The sequence below is a fragment of the Alligator sinensis genome, unplaced genomic scaffold (genome assembly GCF_000455745.1).
Source record: "Alligator sinensis unplaced genomic scaffold, ASM45574v1 scaffold1384_1, whole genome shotgun sequence".
Lineage (NCBI taxonomy): Eukaryota > Metazoa > Chordata > Crocodylia > Alligatoridae > Alligator > Alligator sinensis.
This window is the reverse complement of record NW_005843132.1, coordinates 56,195-78,943: the sequence shown is the minus strand read 5'-3', so window position 1 is coordinate 78,943 and position 22,749 is coordinate 56,195. Positions and strand designations below refer to the sequence as shown.

General features: G+C 44.0%; 1 protein-coding gene across 1 annotated transcript in view; it reads left to right on the top strand.

Annotated features, from left to right (window-relative positions):
• The window catches only part of SCD5 (stearoyl-CoA desaturase 5), an 80,743-nt gene that overhangs the window by 50,014 nt on the left and 7,980 nt on the right, over positions 1–22,749 (top strand). The window contains exons 2-3 of the mRNA XM_006037535.3: positions 8,938–9,068; positions 15,363–15,568. Coding sequence (XP_006037597.1) covers positions 8,938–9,068; positions 15,363–15,568 — 337 coding nt within the window. The remainder of the gene's footprint in view (positions 1–8,937; positions 9,069–15,362; positions 15,569–22,749) is intronic.

The window sequence follows — 22,749 nt, the reverse complement described above, 5'->3', positions numbered from 1 at the left end:
TGTACCAGGATGCAGATCCAACTGCAGCTATCCCCCCTGCTGCTTTGTGCGGTGCTCTGCCCTGCCCATGCTGTTGCCCCTCACTTCCAAGCCACAACCCCTCCAGCACTGCCAGTGCCCTTCACTCTAGACCTGCAGCCCCTTCCCACCCCCCACTTGCTCCCTTTTCTTGAACACCTCCAATGCTGGAGAGTTCATAGCCCTGGGTGTCTGTTCCACTGCCCCCTGCTCTAACTAGGAGTCAGTAACAGCAGCCTCCTATGTGCTGCTGCCTTTCTCCCCTGGCTCTTGGGGAAGAAAAAGAAAGGAAAAAAAAAGCAGGAGAGAGAATAAAAAATAGCAGCTTCCCAGTCCTGCTCTCCCCAGCTACTCCCTCCCATGCGGTGCCTGCATACCATCTCTATTTGCTTGACCAGGGATTGGAGTGGACTGGAGCCTGGGGCTGAGGTGAGCCCATAAAATTAAGCCCTGGGCTCTGCAAATTAAGCCTGTCCCTACCGATTGCCCTGAGCTAGGTGATTGGGTCTTGGAGGCCTGCTGCCAGCAGCTGTGTTTCACTCCAATCCATATGGTTAGGGACAGACATTACATATGAACTGGTTGAAGTGATCAGAAACTGATTTAAACCTGTAACAGAACAGGCATTCAGTGTACATAAACCAGTTTGTAAATGGTGGAAAGCGGTTTGAGATAAAACTGGTTGAATGCTTAACTGACTTAACTGATTTGGGTCAAACCGGTTTATGCAATGTCTGTCCCAGACGCCTTCCTGGTTTAACTTAAACCAGAGTCCCCCAGCATCCCAGATGCTTTGCAGCACTGGGTGGGGCTCTCTGCTTCACAGCAGGGCTGGCCCCTCCCCTCTGCTCCCTGGCTGGAGTTCCAGCAGAGACTGCAGGCACAGCAGTGTCTGCCTGGCTTCCCATGCCCCATAACCCCTCATCACTCCCTGCTCAAGCAGGGATCCTCCTCTTCCCTCTCCTATAGCATAGACCATAGCCACTACTGCTGAGATGTGTCTGTGTAAGGCAGACAGGACGGTGTCCACTTAGAGCTTTTTGGAGCTAATCAACAGGTACCTGATAATGTCCCTCCATTACTGCCTTGGAAAAAGTTGTTTAAGAAGAGCTTGAACTAATTAGAGGGTCTTTTGTTTTTTGATGGGCTGAAAAATGCTGATAACAGAGCTGATAAATGCTCTGTTGTCAATAGCGGGGGGGGGGGGGGGCCCCCCCCCTAATCAGAGCATCCCCAGGAGGGGCTGGCCAAGCCCCCCTCAGCTTAGCAGTGTGTAAGAGAGGGGAGGTCTGTTCTAGCTTCCGCCGGCTTCTAGCCTGAGCCACTGCAGGCATGTGCTTGCATTTTCTCAGTCCAGAGAGAATGTCTGTGCAGTTGCAAACCAGTTCAACCTAGGCAGGTTAGATTAACCTGCGAAGATTGAATCAATTCAGGCTCAGGGTTTTTGAATGTCTGTCCCTAGCCTATGGCCCAGGCTGCCCACCCGCACACCCCTGCCCTGCCCCTTGCCAGCCTTGCTGGCTCTCCCTGCAGGCCCCTGTCCCAGCCCTGGCAGTGTGACCTGTACTTGACCCACAGGGCTTCCCTCAGCCCTGCTGGTGCCCCTCATTCCTAACCTGCAGCCCTTTCCCATCCCCAGCCCTACCAGAGGGGGCCCTCAGCTTCCCCAGCACCCCAGGGTCCAGCCCCCAAGCCCTACTTAACCAGCAAAGTCAGTCTGAGCCAGCCCTGGCTGGTCACAGATTCTCAGGCCCTGCCCCTGCTTCGCTCTCCTTTCCAGACAGGCCTTAGGGTTTCGTGCCTTTTTTGCAAGAAACTCATTGCAGACTGGAACTCTGCCATCCTGCAGACAGCTGTTTGCAAAAGGGGAAACTAGAAGTTTCCTAGTATAAAGGGGGAAATCCATGTTTTTCTCCTTTAAAGGGGAAAATCTGCATTTTTCTACAGGAAATGGAAAACCTGGATCCCAGGTGATAATCAAGCTTATGAATCCAGATCCAGATATCATGACTAGCCCCCTTTTTCTAGAATGGGCTGCACTGAATGAAGGGATGTGTCCTAGCACAGCTGATCCTCGTCATTGGGTGAAATACATATCACCTGTTGTCCCACACACTGATCATGTAAAACAGGGGGTGGTGACATGTTCCCTGTTTACAGAGTCATATTCCTGGGAATCTCTGGGGCATGTCTCTGCAAGTGGGGAAAGCTGAGGTTTCCCACCCCCAGAGGGACCCCTCTCTGTATGTGAGGTGAGCTGAGCAGGCAATCTCAGGGCTTGAGGATCCCTATCCTGCATGAAAATTCATGGGGCATGGAGGTTTGGGCCCCCCAAGCCCCAGCAGTGCCTGCCTGTGGTGGCTCAAGAGTGTGGGCTGCTCTGGGCTGCCTGCACTTTCCTGCTATATAGCAACTAGATGTTGCCACAATAAAACCTTTTGTCACAGCCACAAATTTGGACATTTGTGACATGACAGAAGGGGATGAACATTTATTTGCTTTTGCTGCCATAAGAAGTGTTAAGAAGGCTCAAAAGGATGTCTGTTTCCAGTCCCAACACTCATGTCCTGTCATAAAATAGGGCCAGGATCCCAAATAATACTGCAAAATAATTTGTGCATTATTACGCCAGGTATGCCATGTGCTCTTCTGTCTGGTACCAATGTCTTCCTATAATTGCCATCATTTGAGCCATTTGGAAAGTTGCCGTCAATGACACCTCCATCCCACTCACTTTTCTTGGTACTAAGCTCTGTCAGGTTGATCTATAGTACATGGCAGAATGGGTTTTATAAGAGGACTCCCAGTCCCTTCATTAAAAAGACGTGCAAAGAATTAAAACAGGACTGCAGAGCCAGCTGCAAAAAAACTGTAGTGGGGATATGACTCTGGACTCATCCTTTTCACTGATCTGATATTTTATAGTTATTCTCATTACAATGTTATGTGAGAAAGATGATACAATTTTCAATGAACTTTTCTAGCTTACTCAGGAACAGAGAGATGTCCACCTTCTGCATATATTAGAATGTGCCTAACTGAGCATGTGAACAAGCCTCAGAAGACATTGGAGCTGCTTACATCATTTTAAAGCTTTGCCAGATGAGGGTTCTGAACCTTACCAAGCCTCAGCCACAGCAGCCACTGCACACAGGGCACTACCAGGCACATTGGTACTTGGTCAGATGCCGTGGAGCAGATATGGATCCTCCATGAATCATACCCAGTGGGCACAGGGTGCTGGGCTCAAAGATAGAGGCTATCCCAGAGACTGCCCTGTCATCTGTAAAGAAATAGAGCCATCATCAGCCATCACTGCAGGGCTGATTTTACACACAAAGGACCTATTTGAAGCCCATCTAATGGGCTTGGATTAAGCCTGTTAAAACAAGTTCAAAAGCTGCTGCTGATGTCATTATTTCAGTGTTTCCAGTGCAACAGTCCAAACCTCCTCCCTCCATTATCTGTTCCTTCCTTACTAATTTTCACCTCCTCTCAGAAGTTGTACTCAGATGTTAATTGTGGCAAGGACCAAGCGCTGCTTTTCATACTGTGTGTGTTGTGGTGAGCCACGATCCTACTCTCTTTTAGGTGCGCTGGAGTCTAGGACAAGTGAAGTCTGCTTTTGCCCTTCATGGTCCCCATGTGATACAGGCAAGAAGGAGGAGATGGCCAGAGTCCCATCAGTCACTATCTTGGTATGGGAAAGGTAGCCTGGAATTCATTTCACTTCCTTCTTGGCTACCAGGAGGGCAGAGGGAGCTGATGGGCCCAGAAAAAAGCAAAATGCTGCTGTTACCACAGCCAGAGCCCTCCCTCATAGATTCATAGATAGATGTTAGGTCGGAAGGGACCTCAATAGATCATCGAGTCCGACCCCCTGCATAGGCAGAAAGAGTGCTGGGTTTAGATGACCCCAGCTAGATGCATATCCAACCTTCTCTTGAAGACCCCCAGGGCAGGGGAGAGCACCACCTCCCTTGGGAGCCCGTTCCAGACTTTGGCCACTCTAACTGTGAAGAAGTTCTTCCTAATGTCCAGTGTAAATCTGCTCTCTGCTAGCTTATGGCCATTATTTCTTGTAACCCCCAGGGGTGCCTTGGTGAGTAAAGCCTCACCAATTCCCTTCTGTGCCCCCATGATGAACTTATAGGCAGCCACAAGGTCACCTCTCAGCCTTCTCTTGCGGAGGCTGAAGTGGGCCAGGTGCCCTAGTCTCTTCTCATAGGGCTTGGCCTGCAAGCCCTTAACCATACGAGTGGCCCTTCTCTGGACCTTCTCCAGGTTATCCACATCCCTCTTGAAGTGCGGTGCCCAGAATTGCACACAGTACTCCAACTGCTGTCTGACCAGCGCCCGATAGAGGGGAAGTATCACCTCCTTGGTTCTGTTCGTCATGCATCTGCTGATGCAAGATAAAGTGCCATTAGCTTTCCTGATGACTTCATCACACTGACGACTCATGTTCATCTTGGAGTCCACTAGGACTCCAAGATCCCTTTCCGCTTCTGTGCCTCCAAGCAGGTCATTTCCTAGGCAGTAGGTATGCTGGACATTTTTCCTCCCTAGGTGCAGCACTTCGCATTTCTCCTTGTTGAATTGCATTCTGTTGTTTTCTGCCCATATGTCCAACCTGTCCAGGTCTGTTTGTAGTTGTTCCCTGCCTTCCAGTGTGTCCACTTCTCCCCACAGTTTTGTGTCATCCGCAAACTTGGACAGAGTACACTTCACTCCCTCGTCCAAGTTGCTGATGAAGACGTTGAAGAGTATCGGTCCAAGGACCGAGCCCTGCGGGACCCCACTGCCCACACCCTTCCAGGTCGATACCGACCCATCCACCACGACTCTCTGGGTACGACCCTCTAGCTAATTCGCCACCCACCGGACTGTGTAGTCATCTAAGTCACAGCCTCTTAACTTGTTCACCAGTATGGGGTGGGATACCCTCCTCCACTCCTATGCCTTTGCTTACCATCGGGTTGGTCTGAAGGGCAGAGATTGGCTGTCTTTAAGACCATTTCTGTCACTGCAGCTGGCTGAACATTAGGAAGATAGCTGTCTAATAGTAATGGACAATAATTGGTGCTTTTGCAACAGATTTTTATGCTCTTATTAGGCTAATTAGGTTATGGTGCCTTATAAGAAAATTTTGGCTCATTCATTACTTGAGAAATGGAACTAATTTAGAGTCAGAATTGGTGCTAGGGTGGTTTGTACAATATGCAAATACTTTGGGCTTAATCCATCCCTGGTGTAATACTGCTGAAGTTGATTTGATCCATTGACTTCAATGAGGGTGCCTGCGTGAAAGCAAATTAACTTGTTATTTTTGCGTTACCTTTGATGTTACAGTTTTCTGTGCTGTGACTATTCAGTTCATTGACAGATACAGTAGGGGGTTTTTTTATATTTTTTGTAATTTTTTTTCAGATTGTATCATGAATGACCTTTAGAGTTTGTGAATGTAGATGGTTTGTATTTCATCTCCATTTCACTAATATTTCTGATTCATCTCCAAGTCACTGCACAGCAGGACTTATTGGTGGGTATAATGTTTTATGGGATACTGACACTAATAGGCAAGTAAACACTCAGCAGTGGATGCTTATTCCTAGTAGGGAGAAAATGCAGAACACAGGTCACATTTAACTTTCTTAGTTAAATGACAAATGCATGTTAATTTTCTTAGTAATATAAAAACAAAAGCACCTCATGTTGATAGAATCTCTTTACTTTTTCTTTTGAAAAACGACAGTCATAGACTGAAACCAGGTACCTTAAACGTTTGTGTTCCAGGTAGGGCAAGTGGATTTTTGCTTTTGAATAATGGTCCAGAGTATTTATATAATAGCATTTGCCTCAATTTCACTCCAACTGTCTCAGCATATGAGCAGCTCAAGTGTATTATTATTCTAACAGCCTTTTCTCTTGGTCTCCTTTTTGTTACAAGGCAAAACAACTTGGCGTATGCGTATGCAGTATTTATTACTAATGAATTCAGATACGGGAGATAACAATATCAAGAACACAAAGGAAATGGCATCAGGAAATAAATGGGGGAATGACTCAAATTAACACAAGAAAGATCTCTGTTCTCATTCTGCCATCACAAATAGTTTGTTTGCTGTTGTTAAAAAAAGAAAAAGAAAAAGAAAAAAAAGAAACAAATAGAAGTCTACTTTGTAAATAAAACCTTTATTTATCTAAAAGAGAATTTGAGACGCAAAGTACTTGTATATTTCTTTTCACCTGGACCAAAAGTTTTGCCCTGTTAAGATTTTAGTCTGTTAGTGGGTACACTGTATGCAGCAGCAACACTAGCTTCATAGTGGCAGGAAAGTGAATGGAAAACCTTTTGTTAAATTTAAAAAAGCAGAAAGCTTTTTGCAGCTCATAAAACCTGAGCTGCCTTAGGCTCAATTCTGAGCTTTTGGGCTCATCTAGCCAAGTTTTAAAGCATATGTTGTAATGAAATAAGCTAAACTGAATTAAAACCATGTTAATTCTAAGTGAGAGCATCCACATTGGAGTGTAATGAGGTCTAAGCAATCAACTTTAAAAATAAATACAGATTAGGAGTGGCCATACTTCAGTTTTGGAACTGGATCAGAGCCAATTTAATTCTGCATAAGAGGATCTACAAATAACCCACTTGAAATGCAGACCCTTAGTAGTTTGAGTTGACTTTCCTGACAACCCCCACATAGACCAGAGGAACAAGGCATGTGTCAGGGAAAACAGGATCTATACGTAGATTTTTTTTTAATATCAGTAAAAACACTTTCTTTCAAATATAACATTTCCTCTGCGGTTTTTGCAGCTCAAACAATACAATGTTGAAGAAAAGAGGGAAAGGGAAACCGGTTAGTTACAGAAGTGACCCATCTAAGCCAGTGCAAAGCAACAACTAAACAAGCAATTTACAGGGTGCAGCTAGGGATCGTGTTGAAGGTATAAAAGCATATTCCACCAGGGATGGCTTTGAGAGCAACTATTGCAGCACTAAATTCCAGCCCTAACATTGGTAAATTAGCACGTGTTCCATGCACAGACCAAAATATTTGTCATAAAACTTCACGGCCCTGGAAAAAGACCAGATATTGAAAGTAGCAGCTTCATAGAAATGCTTTCCCAGTACATAAAAATGATTTTATTTTTGGTGTGGTTAGTGTGCAGTCTTCTCTCTTGCTGTCAGGATTGGCAGGGGCTGGGATGTATTTTTAATGTCAAGTTGCCCCCTCTTCCTTTTACTGTTATTTGTATGACAATATCATCTCAAGACCATAACAAAGAACAGGCCCCATTTTGCAAGTTGATGCAAAAACATGCAGTAAGGGACAGCACCTAACCCAGAGAGTTTTCAATCTAAATAGACAGGACACACAAAGCTAAGAGGGGAAACAGAGGCAAGGCAAGCTGGCATGTCCAAACTCACAGAGCTGGTCAGTAATACAACACCCAAAGGAACCCAGTCTCCTGGACCATTCCCTAGACCACATTGGGTTGGTCATAACCGCATGCCCAGCATTTGTGAGAAGGAGTTGGTGGGAAGGGGCTTTCTCAAGACTGGCTCTGCCTGGACACAGCAGCGATGCAGTGTTGACATGCTTAGTAACTCTCCTTCTGTCAGCTACCACAAATACGAGGGAATAATTTCTCCTCCTTCCTGATGCCTTCTACATCAAATCTCTCTGCAGGGACCCTGCCAAGAGATGAGCTGCTGCACTCACAATAGAGCCCCTTCCCCCCCGCTTCTCAGACAGAGGGAAGGTCACCATGGAAACTGGCCGCTGAGTATGTGGGAAAGAGGAATGGCCCTTATATAGAAAAGTGCTATGGAATTTAATGGGGGGTAGAAGCAGTTCAAGCCTCTTGAAATGTGATAGGGTTGTATAGAAATTACACTATAAAATGAATAGAGGATGAAGTCCTTTGGATTATATCCTTGTTTAATGCCATAAGATGGCTCAAAAGTCCCATAGAAAAACTTTTATTTATTATTAGTAGTAGCATTAGTATTATTCTTGTTGATTTTTCCTCATTAAATTCCATACAGCTTTTTTGTAAGAGAGAAACTAAAAGAAAACAGGGGAATTGCTGGGGCTTAGAAACAAATAGAAGACCATATAAACCTTAACCTCCTAAAAACAAGGACATTTGTTGTTGTTGTTCTTCAAGAGTCTTTAAAAAAACCTGAAGCATTTAATGCATGCCACTTTCTTGCTGTGCTAACTCTAAGTGCAAATGCTCACAAAACAGTTCCTCACCCAATTTTTGTAAGTGGGGGAAGGGAAAATGCCCACCAGCTAAGAGATCTTGAATGCGAAGTTTCTGCAGAGACTTTTTATTTTCAAGTTATAAACTCCTGGTAATAGAGGATTTTATCATGGAAACTCTGACAGAATCTTTTATCTCTAGAGGCGTAAATGGTGCCTCTTCAATTAGTTGACAAATTAGACTCATAGAAGCCATGTCTGGGGAAGGAAGGACAGTGCCTTGTCATGAGAGTAGCTTCCTCCCTTCTGACACAAGAATAATGAAGGTGCACTGCACTGAGTGAAGTTATGATTCCTTTGCTATAGGATGCATCATGGTAATTCACTTCTCCCAGGTTATTTATAGTGCAGAAGCATTTGGCAATCACAGCCAGCATCAGCAACTCATTGCACTAGGTATTGTAAACAGGGCACCAAGCCTGAACAGCTAGCTGTCTCTATGTGAAAAAAGCGTGGGAGGAGATGCAAAACGAGGTGGCATACCCAAGGAACTCCTGGCTCCTAGTGCTTTGTCCGCTGTTCCATGGGGTCTTCCAGGCAGCCTGAAAAGACAGAAGAAATCCTCTTTAACATTGTTGAAAACCACCTCCTTGGTGTAAGCATGATATTGAGAGAGATTTTTGTTTCTTTTTGTGTCTTGCAGCCTATTTCTGCTTCCTTGTTACAGCCCTGGGTGTGACTGCTGGCGCGCATCGTCTGTGGAGTCACCGGTCCTACAAAGCCAAGCTGCCTTTGAGGATATTCTTGGCTTTCGCCAACTCCATGGCTTTTCAGGTTGGGATGGGGTTGTCAAAAGTGATCTTTGGTCTTTGTGCAGGGTGAACTCCAAGGCAAGGGTCTCCGTGTACGGCTGCTATCTATTGAAAGCATCAGGGGGACCAGAATGTTCATCTGTTGCACTCTGCAGGAGCTACTGATGAATCAGGGGAGGGAGGCAGAAACATATGTCACCTGTGTGTCAGTATGTACCTGGGAATGAAAGCAAACCTGATCAATGATCCATCAGGAATCAGTACCAAAGCTTCAGGGGACAACACACAACCTCCATAATGGGCAATTGCATGCCTATGTAAGGCAGTCACAGATTGGCTTCTGTCCTGAAGAATGAGGGCAGGCATATGTATGTTTTTATTTTAGTTATTGTCCTAATAAGAAATGCCTACCTCTTATATAGCACATTTCATTGGTAGATTTCAAAGCACTTTACAAAGGAGGCATTGTTATCTCCACATTAAAGAGGGGGAAGCTGAGGTTTGGGGAGGGTGAAGAGGCTGTCAATCAGCCAGCTGGTGGTAGCATTGGAATAGCATCTGAGTCTCTTGAATGAAAACCCAGTGTGTGGTTCATTGCTGGTTCCACACTGCTTTTAGCACAATTATTGGTTTAGTATATAATTGTAAGTATTCTTATTATTAATACATATAAGCTCTTGGCCTCAATAACATCTTATGGCGTGGAGTTCCCTAAGTTAATTATGATCTGTGAATGGAAGTGTTTCTTTTCATCAGCTTTCAGCCTGTGTTCTTTCCATTTCACTGGACATTTTCTCATTCTTGTGTTATGACAGAGGATAAATGGAAGTATCTGAATGACTTCTACACTGCTTGTCTTTGGGAATGTTTCTATAGTGTCATCTCAAGTCAGTCTCTTCTCTGACCTAGGGTGCAGACACATGCAACACTCAGACCAGTTTAAACTACAAGTGTCCAGATTTTCAGGCCAGTTTAGAATGGTTAAAACCTTCAGAAATGTTTCAAGAGTATATCTGGATAATCAGATACTTTTTGATCCAGTTCTCTGTGAACCACTAATGTGCTAAGTATTAAATTCTCCATAACTAGTGTCTGATACGTTCTCCAGGCAGTCCGCACTTCACTGCTTCTCACCCCGCCTCCTAGTCCTCAACTTCCTGGTACTATTCACAACTCAGGTGAGTGGGAAGGATGCCTCTGCTTTTGGGGGAAGAACAATTAACAACTAATGGGCTGATTCACATTGACCCAGAATGGAATTGATAGCCATTCAGTGGTATTAAGTTTGCCCCTTGTACCGTGGCTCAGTTTCCCCTCAACCAGCAATTGATGGGTGTTTACCATTCAAGGTGCACCCACCTGCCCACCAGCCTCAGAGGATGGAGGGAGGGAATGAATTTAAATTGAGTGGCTGTCTAAGGAAAGTCTTTTTAAAGCTGTAGCCTGTAGCAGAGACTTTGGGCATCCCCCAGAATACTGTCCCCCAAGAATGCAGGGGTCTGGACAGACCCCACCCTGCCACAGCCCCTTCCAGCCAGCTGGGATCTTCTTCCCCTGCTAAAGAAATCCCAGGGAAACTCCAGGCATTCCCGACTGTGAGGCATGCTGAGCTGGGTACTCACTTTCACCCCTTGGTTGTGGTTCAACAGCACTGCAATGCCTAAAAGGTGACTGTTGTCCTTGGACCACTTGGCAGTGTACATGCAGACGCCTCTAAACCACAACAATTATGAACTGGTTCCCAATCAGTGACATTCTTGGAACGGTTCAATTCTTACATGCGTCTGCACCACTAGAGAACACTAATCTCCTCACAGTACAAAGAGTGCACAGCTCTGAGTTAAAGCAATTGAGGTATTATTGATTTGACTATGTTGAGCTGTGTTTTGTTTCAGTCCCTTTGGTGCAAAGCACTACAAGGCATGATGATCTTTTGAGCAATTCTCAACTCAAAAAAAAAAAATTGGAGGAAAAGGACATTGTTTAGAGGTAATCTTTCATACTTACTTCCAAATCATTCTGGTGCAATCTTGGACCAACCAGGATAGTTGGGGATGCAAAAGCCCCTTTGAACTCCAATTCCTGTGGTACTGTATGTTCCACACTTGAATGTCAGCCTTACCATCATTTGAGGCTGAGAAGTATTCACTGCAAATCTCAGTGAGTGCGCTGTCTAAAGGTAGCTTTGAGCCACTTTTGCACCCCTACCCAATCCAGAATGTCAGGTCTAAGTCATTTACTATAAGCTCTAGCACCTTAAGGACAGCTCTAATTTACCCCAACTGCTTTTGGCTCCAAGTTGGCATGATAACTGCCAGTGCCTATGGGACTACTTCTAACCAGGTCTGTCATATTGGACATGTGGGCCAGGTACAGACATTACACTTTTACCGGTATGAGTGATCAGAAACCAGTCTATATCCATAACAGAACAGAAGTTCAGCACACATAGACTGGTTTAAAGATAGCAAAACCCAGTTTAAGATTTGCGTCCCCCACCAAAGGACGAATTTTTTCTTCTGTTCACTACCGATCTAAATTAAGCCATTTACAGAAAACCACATGACTTGTATCAAATCCTCCTCAGGCTTTTTGAATCTCTGTACTTAGCCATGGAGAGCAGGCTGCCTAAGAAGCTGTTACAGAATCCTAAATATCTTGAGAGAGACTATTCTTGTGGGAGACTAAGTCTATACTTAGCACTTCTGGCCTCATGCTCTGGTCAATTCAGAATGCAGAAATTTCACATGCAGAAATTTTTTCTCTGTATCCAAACACATTTTTTTTTACCCATGGAAAAGCCTGAGATTTTTTTCTTTTGTCAGTCAGCCATGTAGAATTACTTCTCAAGCTTTTGTAAGTGGCTCAGTTTGTACTGCTGAAGTTTTGGTTCTGAGATGGGCAACACTTGAGTCAGATTTGCTTCATTCTCCTACCTGCAGCTCCTTAGTGTCTGCATTTTTAACAAGCTGCCTTCAGATCTGCCCAGCCTTGCTAATTTGGGGAAGCAGCTAACTTTACTAATATGTACTGCACCAGGCAAAAAATGAGTTAATGTCATGCACTAGCATGGCATTGACCTGGTTATCTGCTTTGACACAAAAGCTGGTTGACCTCGTTACCTGCTTTGGCTCATTCCTTATTACACAGATCTATAGCATTGTGATCAATAATCTCATTTGGAAGATTGTTTCTATTAGAAAAAAATGTTCCTTTCCCATTGACATTCTTGTATCTTCTTGACATCTTTAAATGACTTTTCAAAGTAGACTCTGGTCTGCTTCATGCTTCCAATTCCAGTTCCTCTAGACCTGCCACTTGTAGCAGTATGGAGGATTTTAGCTTCTCTGGTTTCTCTGCAATGTCTCTTGCTTTTAAGAAAACATTGGAAACAGTGCAACTGTGTCCCATAGTTTTGCACCAGACAGAGATTCAGGTGACTTTGTTTCCTTTATCTTTTGCCAAAAGCTTTTCTTACATGATAACAAATGAAAACAAAGGTGTGAGGAATGGGAACACTGGCAAGAGCCTAGTCTTCATTTCCTAGTGTCAGACCTTTGACATGGGTTAGTGTTAAAAACAAAGCAAAACAAAAAACCCTTGTCACCTGACAGGTGTCAAGACTCCAGTTGTTACTAGATCTACCATTGCTAGATATCTATATCAGTTTTTCCTGTGGCAACAGTCATCAAGCTGTAAATTCCCCTTCCTCATGTCTCTGTGTTTTTAATTCTCTGATAGAATGGAGGTCAAAAAGGCAGCCCTGGAAGTCTTCCAGACACAGTTTTAGGATAATTAAATTCTTACCGTGGAGGAACTGGAGCCAGGTTCTTTGGTTCTGGGACATGGTTGCCTCCCAGCACCAGTGAGCATTCCCTCTACAGCCTCTGGAAAGTTTGCAGCTGATGTAAAAAGCAGTGATTTCTACTAGCACTGACAACAGAAGCTTCTCAACTCACAAAATGAGGATGTAGACAGTTGCCTTCCTTGGGTTACTGTATTCTGCAGTCATGGCAATGGAACATGAATTCTGTCTTTGTTGTTGCCTCATTCTTGCTATTTTGCAGACATCTCAAGCTGTCATGTCTTCTCTATTCTCTAAAAACAAAGCAGAAGTATGCAATGGCAGTGCTGCTTCTGCCGTTCCCAAAGAAGCTTGTTGTTTGGGTGTCATGCCTCCCACGCTCTGCCATGGCAGTGACTGAGAAGAAGGAAAGAAGAGGCCACGCTCTGCTGAATGTTCTTTGTTTAACGTGCTGTATGCTATTATAGATTTCAGTGCAGGCAACAATTTGTAGACTGGGGTGCCCCATGTTAGGCAATTTAATTTATAGTTAGACACCTAAATCAGTGATCTGATTTTCACAGTTGTCAAACATTCAGCACGTGCCACTGAAAAATGTTGAAGTTCAGCGCCACTGAACAATCAGACCATCAATAGCATTTGAATTCCTCAATCTAAATTTTAGATACCTTGCTTTAAGGATCCACTTCTGAAAATTGTGGCCACCAAATTCCTTCTTCTTCATGGTGTAGGCTGGCTTCTCAAGAGTGCCAGGCTGTTGTCACTGGATATTTAATTGACCTTGATGTCTGTGTGGTAGGCCTGAACTCTCCTTTGTATCCTGACCCAGATCCCAAGGTCAAGGGAGGGTTTAGCTGCAAGGGTTTTATTCCAGGCCCTCTGTTCACAAAAAGTGCCTTAACACAGACATGACTGCATTGTTTCTTTTTTTATAAACCCTCCCCCCAAATCAGGTTCAGTTCCTATTAGCCCCCTCAGCAACGTTTCTAGGCCATCTCTAGCAATGATACTTGGTTTAAAGAAGCATCATTACAGCTCACATGCCAAGTCAAGATTTCAAACACTCCAGGGTGATCATAAAGCTAGTGACAAGAGTCCAGTTGTATAAGTCAGGGACTTCTTTGGCTTTATTGTGCCTGAATTTTCCAGCATATTCGAGGATTTATTTGTTGGTATGATGAAGCTCCTTGAAGGAGTATGCCAAAGACTTAAATATTCTACTGATAATTTGCTTAGACAAACTGATCTGCTCCTGCAGTTTATTCTTTCTCCAGGGACTTTTTGGTTCAGTCTTATATTCCAGGACCAATCCTTCAGGCTGCTGACCACCTCCAGAGTGGTACTGAATTTTCAGGAGCTGAGTGCGCTCAACAGGAGAAGACAGTACTCAGCATCTCTCAAGATCTGACACAGTACTATGTTCATCCCTAGAGAAGCTAGTGGTGGCCAGCTGTAAAAAATGGATGACACATATGACCCCTATAATGTCTATGGACCACTTTAAGGTTGTACAGTGACATTGGGTCTATTAATGAGAAGACTAAATCAGACCCCTCAAATTAGCCATTATCAAAACTGCTTCTGTACCATTTTCATGAGGCAATATAGCTTTTCTCAGTTTCTCAGTCTGTTTCTGGAACAGATACTGCTTTCTTGCAGATATGCAGGAAATATCTTCTGAGTGGTCTCTCAGATATAAGCTTCAGTTAGGCCACTGGTCTGCAGTGTCTATTTTGAAGGGAATTAGGATTTCATTCAGGCCTCTATATGGCCTCTCTTCTTCCTAGAGCAGTGAATCTGCCACAGGGGAGATTCTGTGCTGATAGGAGTGTGTTATGGCAGACCCACAACAGCTGTTCATTTCCAATATGGTTTACTAGAAATCACTAAAAAGATCAGATTAGGTCTGATGTGCTGAGTGTCTCCTGCCAGTGCATAAGGTGAAGACCATTTGTATTTCAGCACCACCAGTGTCTGGGGATACACTTTGACACACCAATCACTCTGGGTTCACAAAACTACTACATTGCACAAATTCCTTTCTATTTTAGTACTTGTTAAGACTGCAGATGGGTCTGAACTAACCTCTCTATATAGGAAAGGTCAACTATTTGGGGATTTTTATTCAGATCAAGAGCTGGATAGAAACTCTGGAGTTGCACACCTTGACAAGTTGAATCCTTTTGCAGTGTGGGCCAGTCTGTATCTGGAATATGAGAATCATGGGTACTCTGAGGTGCTCTAGTGCTCAAGACATATGTGTGGAGCACTAGCATTCTTTCTGTAGGCTCAAGTCCCCTCCAGAGCACACCTGGTTCAGGGTACTTTAGAGGCAACAGCAACATTTATCCGTGAATGTGTTGCCTTCTGGGTGTATGAATGCTCACTGCCCTGGTGGCTGTTGTCCCTGATTGAGTCTGACAGGATGTGTTGCTTAGTTGATACCCAGTATTTCAGAGAGTTGTGTGTAGTTTGGGTGTGACATTCAATCCTCCTTTGCCTTCCATGTAGAATGACATATATGAGTGGTGCCGGGACCATCGGGTGCATCACAAGTACTCGGAGACAAATGCTGACCCCCATAACGCCCGGCGTGGCTTCTTCTTCTCCCACATTGGCTGGCTGTTTGTCCGCAAGCACCGAGATGTCATAGAGCAAGGGAGGAAGCTGGATTTCTCTGACCTGCTGGATGACCCCGTTGTGAGGTTCCAAAGAAAGTAAGTGAAATGTCCCAGAGAGGGATGTGCATAGAAGGCTTGAGGTGGAGCAACAATGGGAAATGGGCTCCTTCCCTTAGTCTAATTTTGATGTATTACCAGATGCTTTCCTTGTTGCCTCCTCTCTTTTGTTCCAAACATGTGCTTTCCTAGCACAGCGCACCGAGTTGAGTGACAGTGGTTCAGTCATGCAAGCTCTTTCTTAGGATCATAGAAAATTAAGGTTGGAAGGGGCCTCAGGAGATTATCTAGTCCAGCCCCCTACTTAAAGCAGGAGTCTCTCCAACTATAGAGAAAAGGAACTTCTTGAGGCCACCTTTAAGACTGAAATTTAGAGGCCCACACCCAGCTTTGAATTCATAACCTGCCTGTTATTAACTCAGTAACCAAGCCACTGAGCCACAGAGGAAGACCGGGATGTATTCAAGCCTTATTGCAGGAGTAGGTAGAGGAGTCCTGTAATATAGGCCTGTCCAGGTGCATCTACACGTGGCCATATGGCACCTTTGTTACTGTGCCATCATTTAGTACTTCCTTTTGGAAGTACTAAACGACAGCACAGTAACAGCCTGTACTGCGCTGTGCTGGCTGCACGGTTATTTTTGGCTGCTATGTCGCCATAACAATGTGCTATGAGGGGGTGCGTTGCTATGGTGACTTAGCAATGGTGTCATGGTTTTTGCCAGCGGGTGCTACGGTGCCATTGCATCTTGTGTAGATACACCCTCTGTGCATTAAATAAATCCACCAACAGGCTAAGTTAGTCCCTAGCCAAAGGGGCTGCATGAAGGATGAAGTTAATGCAATCCACTTGCTTTGTCATTTTAGAGGCTTTGGGGTTACCAGTGCAGATTGTGAAAATCCAGTGGCAATCTCTTCTGCAGCATGCTCAAAGTGAGGAGAGAGAGAGAAGGTGTGAGTTATGTTCTCCCCACTGCTTGAGTAAATTACATCCTATATGAGACAAGCATTTTGGTAGCAGTTAAGTAACTGCAAGTGTTGGAAAGTGACAAAATACATTGCAATGATGGAAGGATACTAGTAACACTGCTTTGGATTTGATGCTTGGATTTGAGATTAGCCCAGCTTTAAATTTCCTTTTTCTCAGTGACAGGAACCAAATGATGACAGTGCCAGATTGTTCTGTTGTAAGGTTGGAAACATATAGTTTTAAATTCAGGAAAAAGCAAAAAAGGTTTAATAAAAGTCAAAATAAACCATCTCTCTATTGGCTTTCTTAAGGCTCTGTTGTGACACCATGACTCATGGGGCATTAAATCCTGGTGTTAGTTATGCCACTGTAAAAGTGGAGTAATATCACTGAGCTCCTCCAGATTTGCAGTGGTGTATCTGAGCATTAAGTAACATCTACCTCGCTCTGGCCTGTGGAACAGCACCTTGTTCCATGAGTAGCTGACTTTCCTGAATTCAGTGAAATAAATCTCTCAGTACCATTCAGAGTGAGTGAGAGCATTGGCCTTATTTATAGCAGGTCAGACATTCTGACACACAGGTTTTTTCATCAGGAAGTGCAGAGTTGTTGAAAGCAAGACTTTTTGGTGGAATGTGTTGCTTTTAACAAACCTTTTTGTCCAGAGAGGCCTCAGCTCCAGGGTGGAATTTCAGGCCAGAGAAAAGGTGAAACCCTTGGCTAGCAAATGTCTTGGAGATCAGGGCGCACAGCTTGGATGTGGGAGATTTGTGTTTGAATCAGACAAAGCAGGGATTTAACCTGAATTTTCCACAGGAATACCTCAAGTGCTGACGTATTCCGAAGTCTTGAAAAGTTTCGCACCATGAGAAAACTGTTTCCCATCAAATTCTAGAATTGTGTTCACAGTCTGGGGTTTTCAGATGTAATTGAGAGCCAGTTTAAAGGCCAGCAAAGTCAGTGGGAGATTTTCCATCAGCATCAGTAGGGTTTTGGGGAATTCTTTGGCTGATAATTGGGTGTTTTATCCATATTGAAGGGCTCTTAAGGTGTAAGAGTTAGAAAGATGCTTTCCTTCTGCTCCCCTTGCCCTTTAATAGGTGAGAGACATCGTTCTAAATCTGCTAATGTCCTTAGTATGGAGCGTGACTTTGGACAAAAAAAAAATCAAACTGAAGGGCACCCACAAAAAAAATGCTAAGAATTTGCAGAATGGTGGGGTTAATTTATTTCAGAGAAGTTAGGGTTAGAGCTAGGCAACAAATTTACAATGAAAATGTTGTTCATGAAACAGCCAATCATTTAAACATTTTGGGGTTTTTTGCAAAAATACTTAGAAATTTTTCATATTTTTGCCAGTTTTTCAGTTTTTTTAAACTGAAACTTTGTTCTTTTTTGTGAGTGTGAATTGGTATTTTTTGTTTGTTGAAAACGGAATTATTAGTGAATGAGTATCTGTTACTGTTTGAACAATCATTTTTATTATTAATAAGATGGAAAACACACATGTATGTGTCCACATGTGCACAGGCACACACACAACAAAAATGGACCCATTTAGGGTCTCACAGAATGAGAAGAATTTCAACATTTTTTATGTGTTTCATTTTATTTTTTGGGCCAACTATGAAAATAAAGTTGCCTCAGCTACACCTTTATTTGTGGGGATGCTTTTTTGCAGCAATAAATGAGAGAGACCATGAAATCAGGATAGATGGAAGTAAGCAAAAAAAGAGATGTCAAACCTGAAGCAGTCTGGTTGAGAGGAAGGCTGACACAGGCCTTTCTCAGGCTCTCAGTCTGAGGATAAACAATAGTTTATCCTCAAGTCCCATCCCACCTTTGCAGTACTCCCAGCCTTCTTTTTTTGTTCCCTGGACTGCCTTGTCTTAAGCCTATTCAGCTCTTTACAGCCTGGTCTCCACTTTATTTCAGATTATCACTTAGCAGTTTCTTTTCATGGTCCCCTGACTTGAGTGCTGCTTTGTTTCTTCTCTCCCTGTTGAATCATTTTGCATGGCTTGCTGGCTCTTTTTCTCCTCGTTTGTCACATTATTCTCTCTGCTCTTCAGCTCCCAGTTCCTCTCCCCCTCTTCTTACAGACTCCTTGGCTCATGCTAGCATTTTGCTTCTCTTACCAGATAGCCTCCCTTTCCTCCTAGCCTCCAAACTTATGGCCCATTAGTACTTTACAGCTGTTTTCACTTTGTCGCAGTTATTTGGAGCTGCCTGCAGCAGTGGCAGTACACCCCTGGCAGCCGCCTTCAAAGAGCCTGGCTTTCTATGGAATAAGCTAGAGGAGAGACTTTTGCTAGCTGATATAATTAGTGTCATTTGGGAATATCCAACCCAGCTGATCTAATTTTAATTGCCATGCCAGGGCCAAGGCAGTATGACTTTGGTTCATTCCACAGGGATGGTTCCCGGTGTCCCATCCCCCACCACCCCACATTCACAACTGCAGAGTTAGGAGCCAAATTTGATCTTTTCCAAAGTCCAAGATGTTCAGTCATGGATTTTATTCTACTCCCCAGTACTTAGGCCTGATATGATTTATGGCACTAAGTACTCTTCCTGTCACAGAACTCTGAATTACACTTGAAAAATAAATCAAGTGACTTATACCTAACTGAAGCTTCCCCTGCTGTTTTCAGCTTCCCAGCTTAGCCCATATTACCTGTCTCATCCCCATAGACCATTAGATGAATGTTGAATGCAATTTTCACTCTGACAGAATGGGGGAAAGCTGCAATCTTATGGTAATTTTTTCTTCCTTCAGCAAAGTCTTTTAATTATTAATTTCAGTCATCCTGTGCAGCATAGTCTATTGAGAGTAGCTGACAACCAGACAAGGACAGAATACTGAAACAAAACTCCTCAGCCCTCCACTACAAATGCTTTTGTAGGAAGAACAGAGGCTCCTGACATTAAACAAGCAGCAGACTGGCCTGACTGTTCATGAGTAATTAATCTTCATGTTTCTCTTTGGGAGAGCAGTAGGCAATGTAAGCAGAAGCCTACCTGCCTCATGTGCACTGAGGGACAGGGTAAAAATGAGGGACAGGATTTTTAGAATGAAAAATTGATTGTTAACTTCCTTAGGCAGGATAGTGTCTAGCAACTGTTTCTAAGTATTGTTTGAAAAAGTCCTTGGTGGCAATGATCCAGAAATCTACACTGGAAGGTAAAATCCTGGCCTTATTACATTTACTTTAAGGTAATGCAGCTTTTAACAACTCAGCACCATTTCTTTGTGCAGATATAAATTAAGCTTCAAATAGACAGGTGCAGCTAATATTGGCTATGATTGTGTTTTAGACTGGATGTCTCCCCATTGGTGGAGTCAGGTGGTAAGCTGAAGTTCCTAATTTTTTTCTGTCTTTTTCCAATGAAATATCTTAAGAATAGTCACAGTAGTACATCAGAGCACCTGCTATTATATAGCACTTCTGATACATGGAAGTTAATGGCATTTGGCAATATCCAACCCAGTGCCTTACAAAAGATCCCAAAGTGCCTTACAAAAGATTATTATCTGCATGTCACAGATGGAGGAACTTGAAGCACATAAATGTAAAGTGTCTTGACAAAGGTCATCCAGGAGGGCAGTGGAACAGCTGGGAATAAACCCTAGACCTCCTTAATGGCATTAAGCTACACTGGCATTCAAAGCCTCTCAGTTTCAATAGTTAAGCACTATTTAAGGGCAAAGAAAGGGGCTTGTAATTTAATTAAGAATCAATGTGTCTGGGACAGGGGGGCCTAAAAAAACACTGCTGAACTTTAGGGAAAAGAATGGAGACCATTAAGGTAGCAGTTCCCAATCTGTGGTATGGGTATCACCAGTGATACGCAGACAGCCTGTTAGTGATATGTGTTAAGAGTTTTATTCTAATTACTTTATGACAAAAAATTGCTGGTGGTTGTATCATTTTAAATTGGTGATGCACAGTCTGTCAGAATTTGGGAACTGACAATTAAGGTATGACCCATGTTAACAGAATGTGACTTTGTCACCCTCTAGTGGCTAGATCATTCATTTAAAGCAGGAGATTGGACATGAAGGAACCCAAGTGTGCCCATCACCTGGGTGTCTGGCCCTTTCCTCCTCAACTATTTCTCACTTCAGTTTGCTTTTTGGGATGGCCTAGCCTTGATTTTGTATTTTCTTTTATCTTTTCCATTCTTCCTCCTCCATCTCCTCTATTTCTTCTTTTTTTTTCTTCCTTTTTATAGCCATAAATATTTATAAGACATTTATAAGGGCCTTGTTAAACAGTAATTGGGACAGCTCCTGGAGCCCTTAATCCCTGGATTATCTGCACATTAACACCTTAAAGTGGTTTTAAGTCTTGTTATGCAGCTCAAAGTTACCCCAATCCAGGGCACAATTATCTCTGATGCGCAGAACTCAGCTCCTGTTCCATCGAGGTGTGGCCACTCCCCACAGATGTGTCACCCAAGTCGAAGTCCTCCAGTATGCCAGGATCTCTCACACCCTCACCCGTAAAGCAGAGATACAGCCTGTCCTGGCTCACCAGCCCTCTAGTGGCAACTCACAGCTACAGCTCCTAGTCCTGCTCCTCACCAGGCCTCCAGTGGCAAGTCACCACTGTGCAGGTGGAGGGCAGTCAGAGAAGGTTTCTATACTAAGGGTATGACTGCTTTAAACTCCAAGCTAGCACTAACACCGAACAACATTTGTGCAGCTCAGAGTGTAAGGTGTAACGAGGCCCTAAGTCATTTCTCAATGTGTGGGTATGGTTCTTCAGTTCAAAACATAGAGCAGGGGTGTCCAAAGTGTGGCTTGTGTGTCATGTGTGGCTCCCAGGTTGTTTAAATACGGCTTCAGAAGAAAGTCACTTAGCAACAAACTATTGTTTGAGCTGAGGTTCTGTGAGCAGAGCAGGTACCTCGCAAAGGTTTGGTGTCTTGAGTCCCTAAGTTGTGCCAAGATCTTGACTTGTAGGTAGAAGGGTTCAGAAGTTTGCCCTTTCCTGTGCTATACAGGCTGATGCCGTTAGCCCCAGAGGTCCTGTGTTCAGTCCCTGTGAACAAGAACACCCAGGGTGGCCATGACTAAATACTAAATACTTGTGATTCTTACCTGAACTCTTGTAATAGGCCTGCCAATCTCTGCAGCAGGGAGATCTGGCTGCTGCCACTGCCATATACCCTCTGTTTGAAGGACTTCAGTATTTTTGCCAGGGTCTTTGCTGACCTCTGTGTTGTGACAGAGCTGCTGATCTGGAGCTGAGCCCTGGGACTCTCACTCAGTTCAAATCTGCATCAAAATCACTTGGAAGTGTTGATACTCAAAGGCTTTGACAACCCAGCCACTGTAGACTACCGCACAGCAGTGATGCTGCTTAAAGCAGTCTTAGACAATGACACCAAACCTGCAGCCACAAGAGGGCTCTTGGCTCTCACCCTATGGGTACATAGTGTGGAATAGAAGATGATACCTACTGCCTGAAGGCTCTAGAGAGAGAGTAAATTTAAATGAAGGAAGGTCTTTTCAGAACTCCCTCCTCCAGTACTTAAATAAGTTCTTGATACATTCCTTATTTTCCCCTGCCCTTCCAGGGAACAAGCATTAGGGGCAGGTGAAGAAGAGGAGGGATTCTTGCAGCATATCCCTCTCTTTACCTTTGCAGGTGGCCACAGATTTGTTTGAAGCAGCCATATTTCCACTACTTTGCTGGGAGATTTGTTTCCTATGAAGAGATTCATATGAAGCAGGAGACTAGACATGAAGGAACCCAAGTGTGCCCATCACCTGGGTGTCTGGCCCTTTCCTCCTCAACTATTTCTCACTTCAGTTTGCTTTTTGGGATGGCCTAGCCTTGATTTTGTATTTTCTTTTATCTTTTCCATTCTTCCTCCTCCATCTCCTCTATTTCTTCTTTTTTTTTCTTCCTTTTTATAGCCATAATGCACAGTCCTGGCCTGCACCTTCCCTATTGCCTGGGGAGAAAGATTTTTGTACCTGGCAATGAGAACTTGACAATAGTTTCATAGTTTCTAGGGTCAGAAGGGACCTGGGCAGATCATCTAGTCCGACCCCCTGCCATGGCAGGAAAGAGTACTGGGGGTCAAACGACCCCAGCAAGATGGTCATCTAACCTCCTCTTAAAAACCCCCAGGGTGGGAGCCTGCACCACCTCACTTGGAAGCTGGTTCCAGACCCTAGCCGCCCTGACCGTGGAGTAGCGCCTCCTGATGTCCAACTTAAACCTTCCCTCCGCCA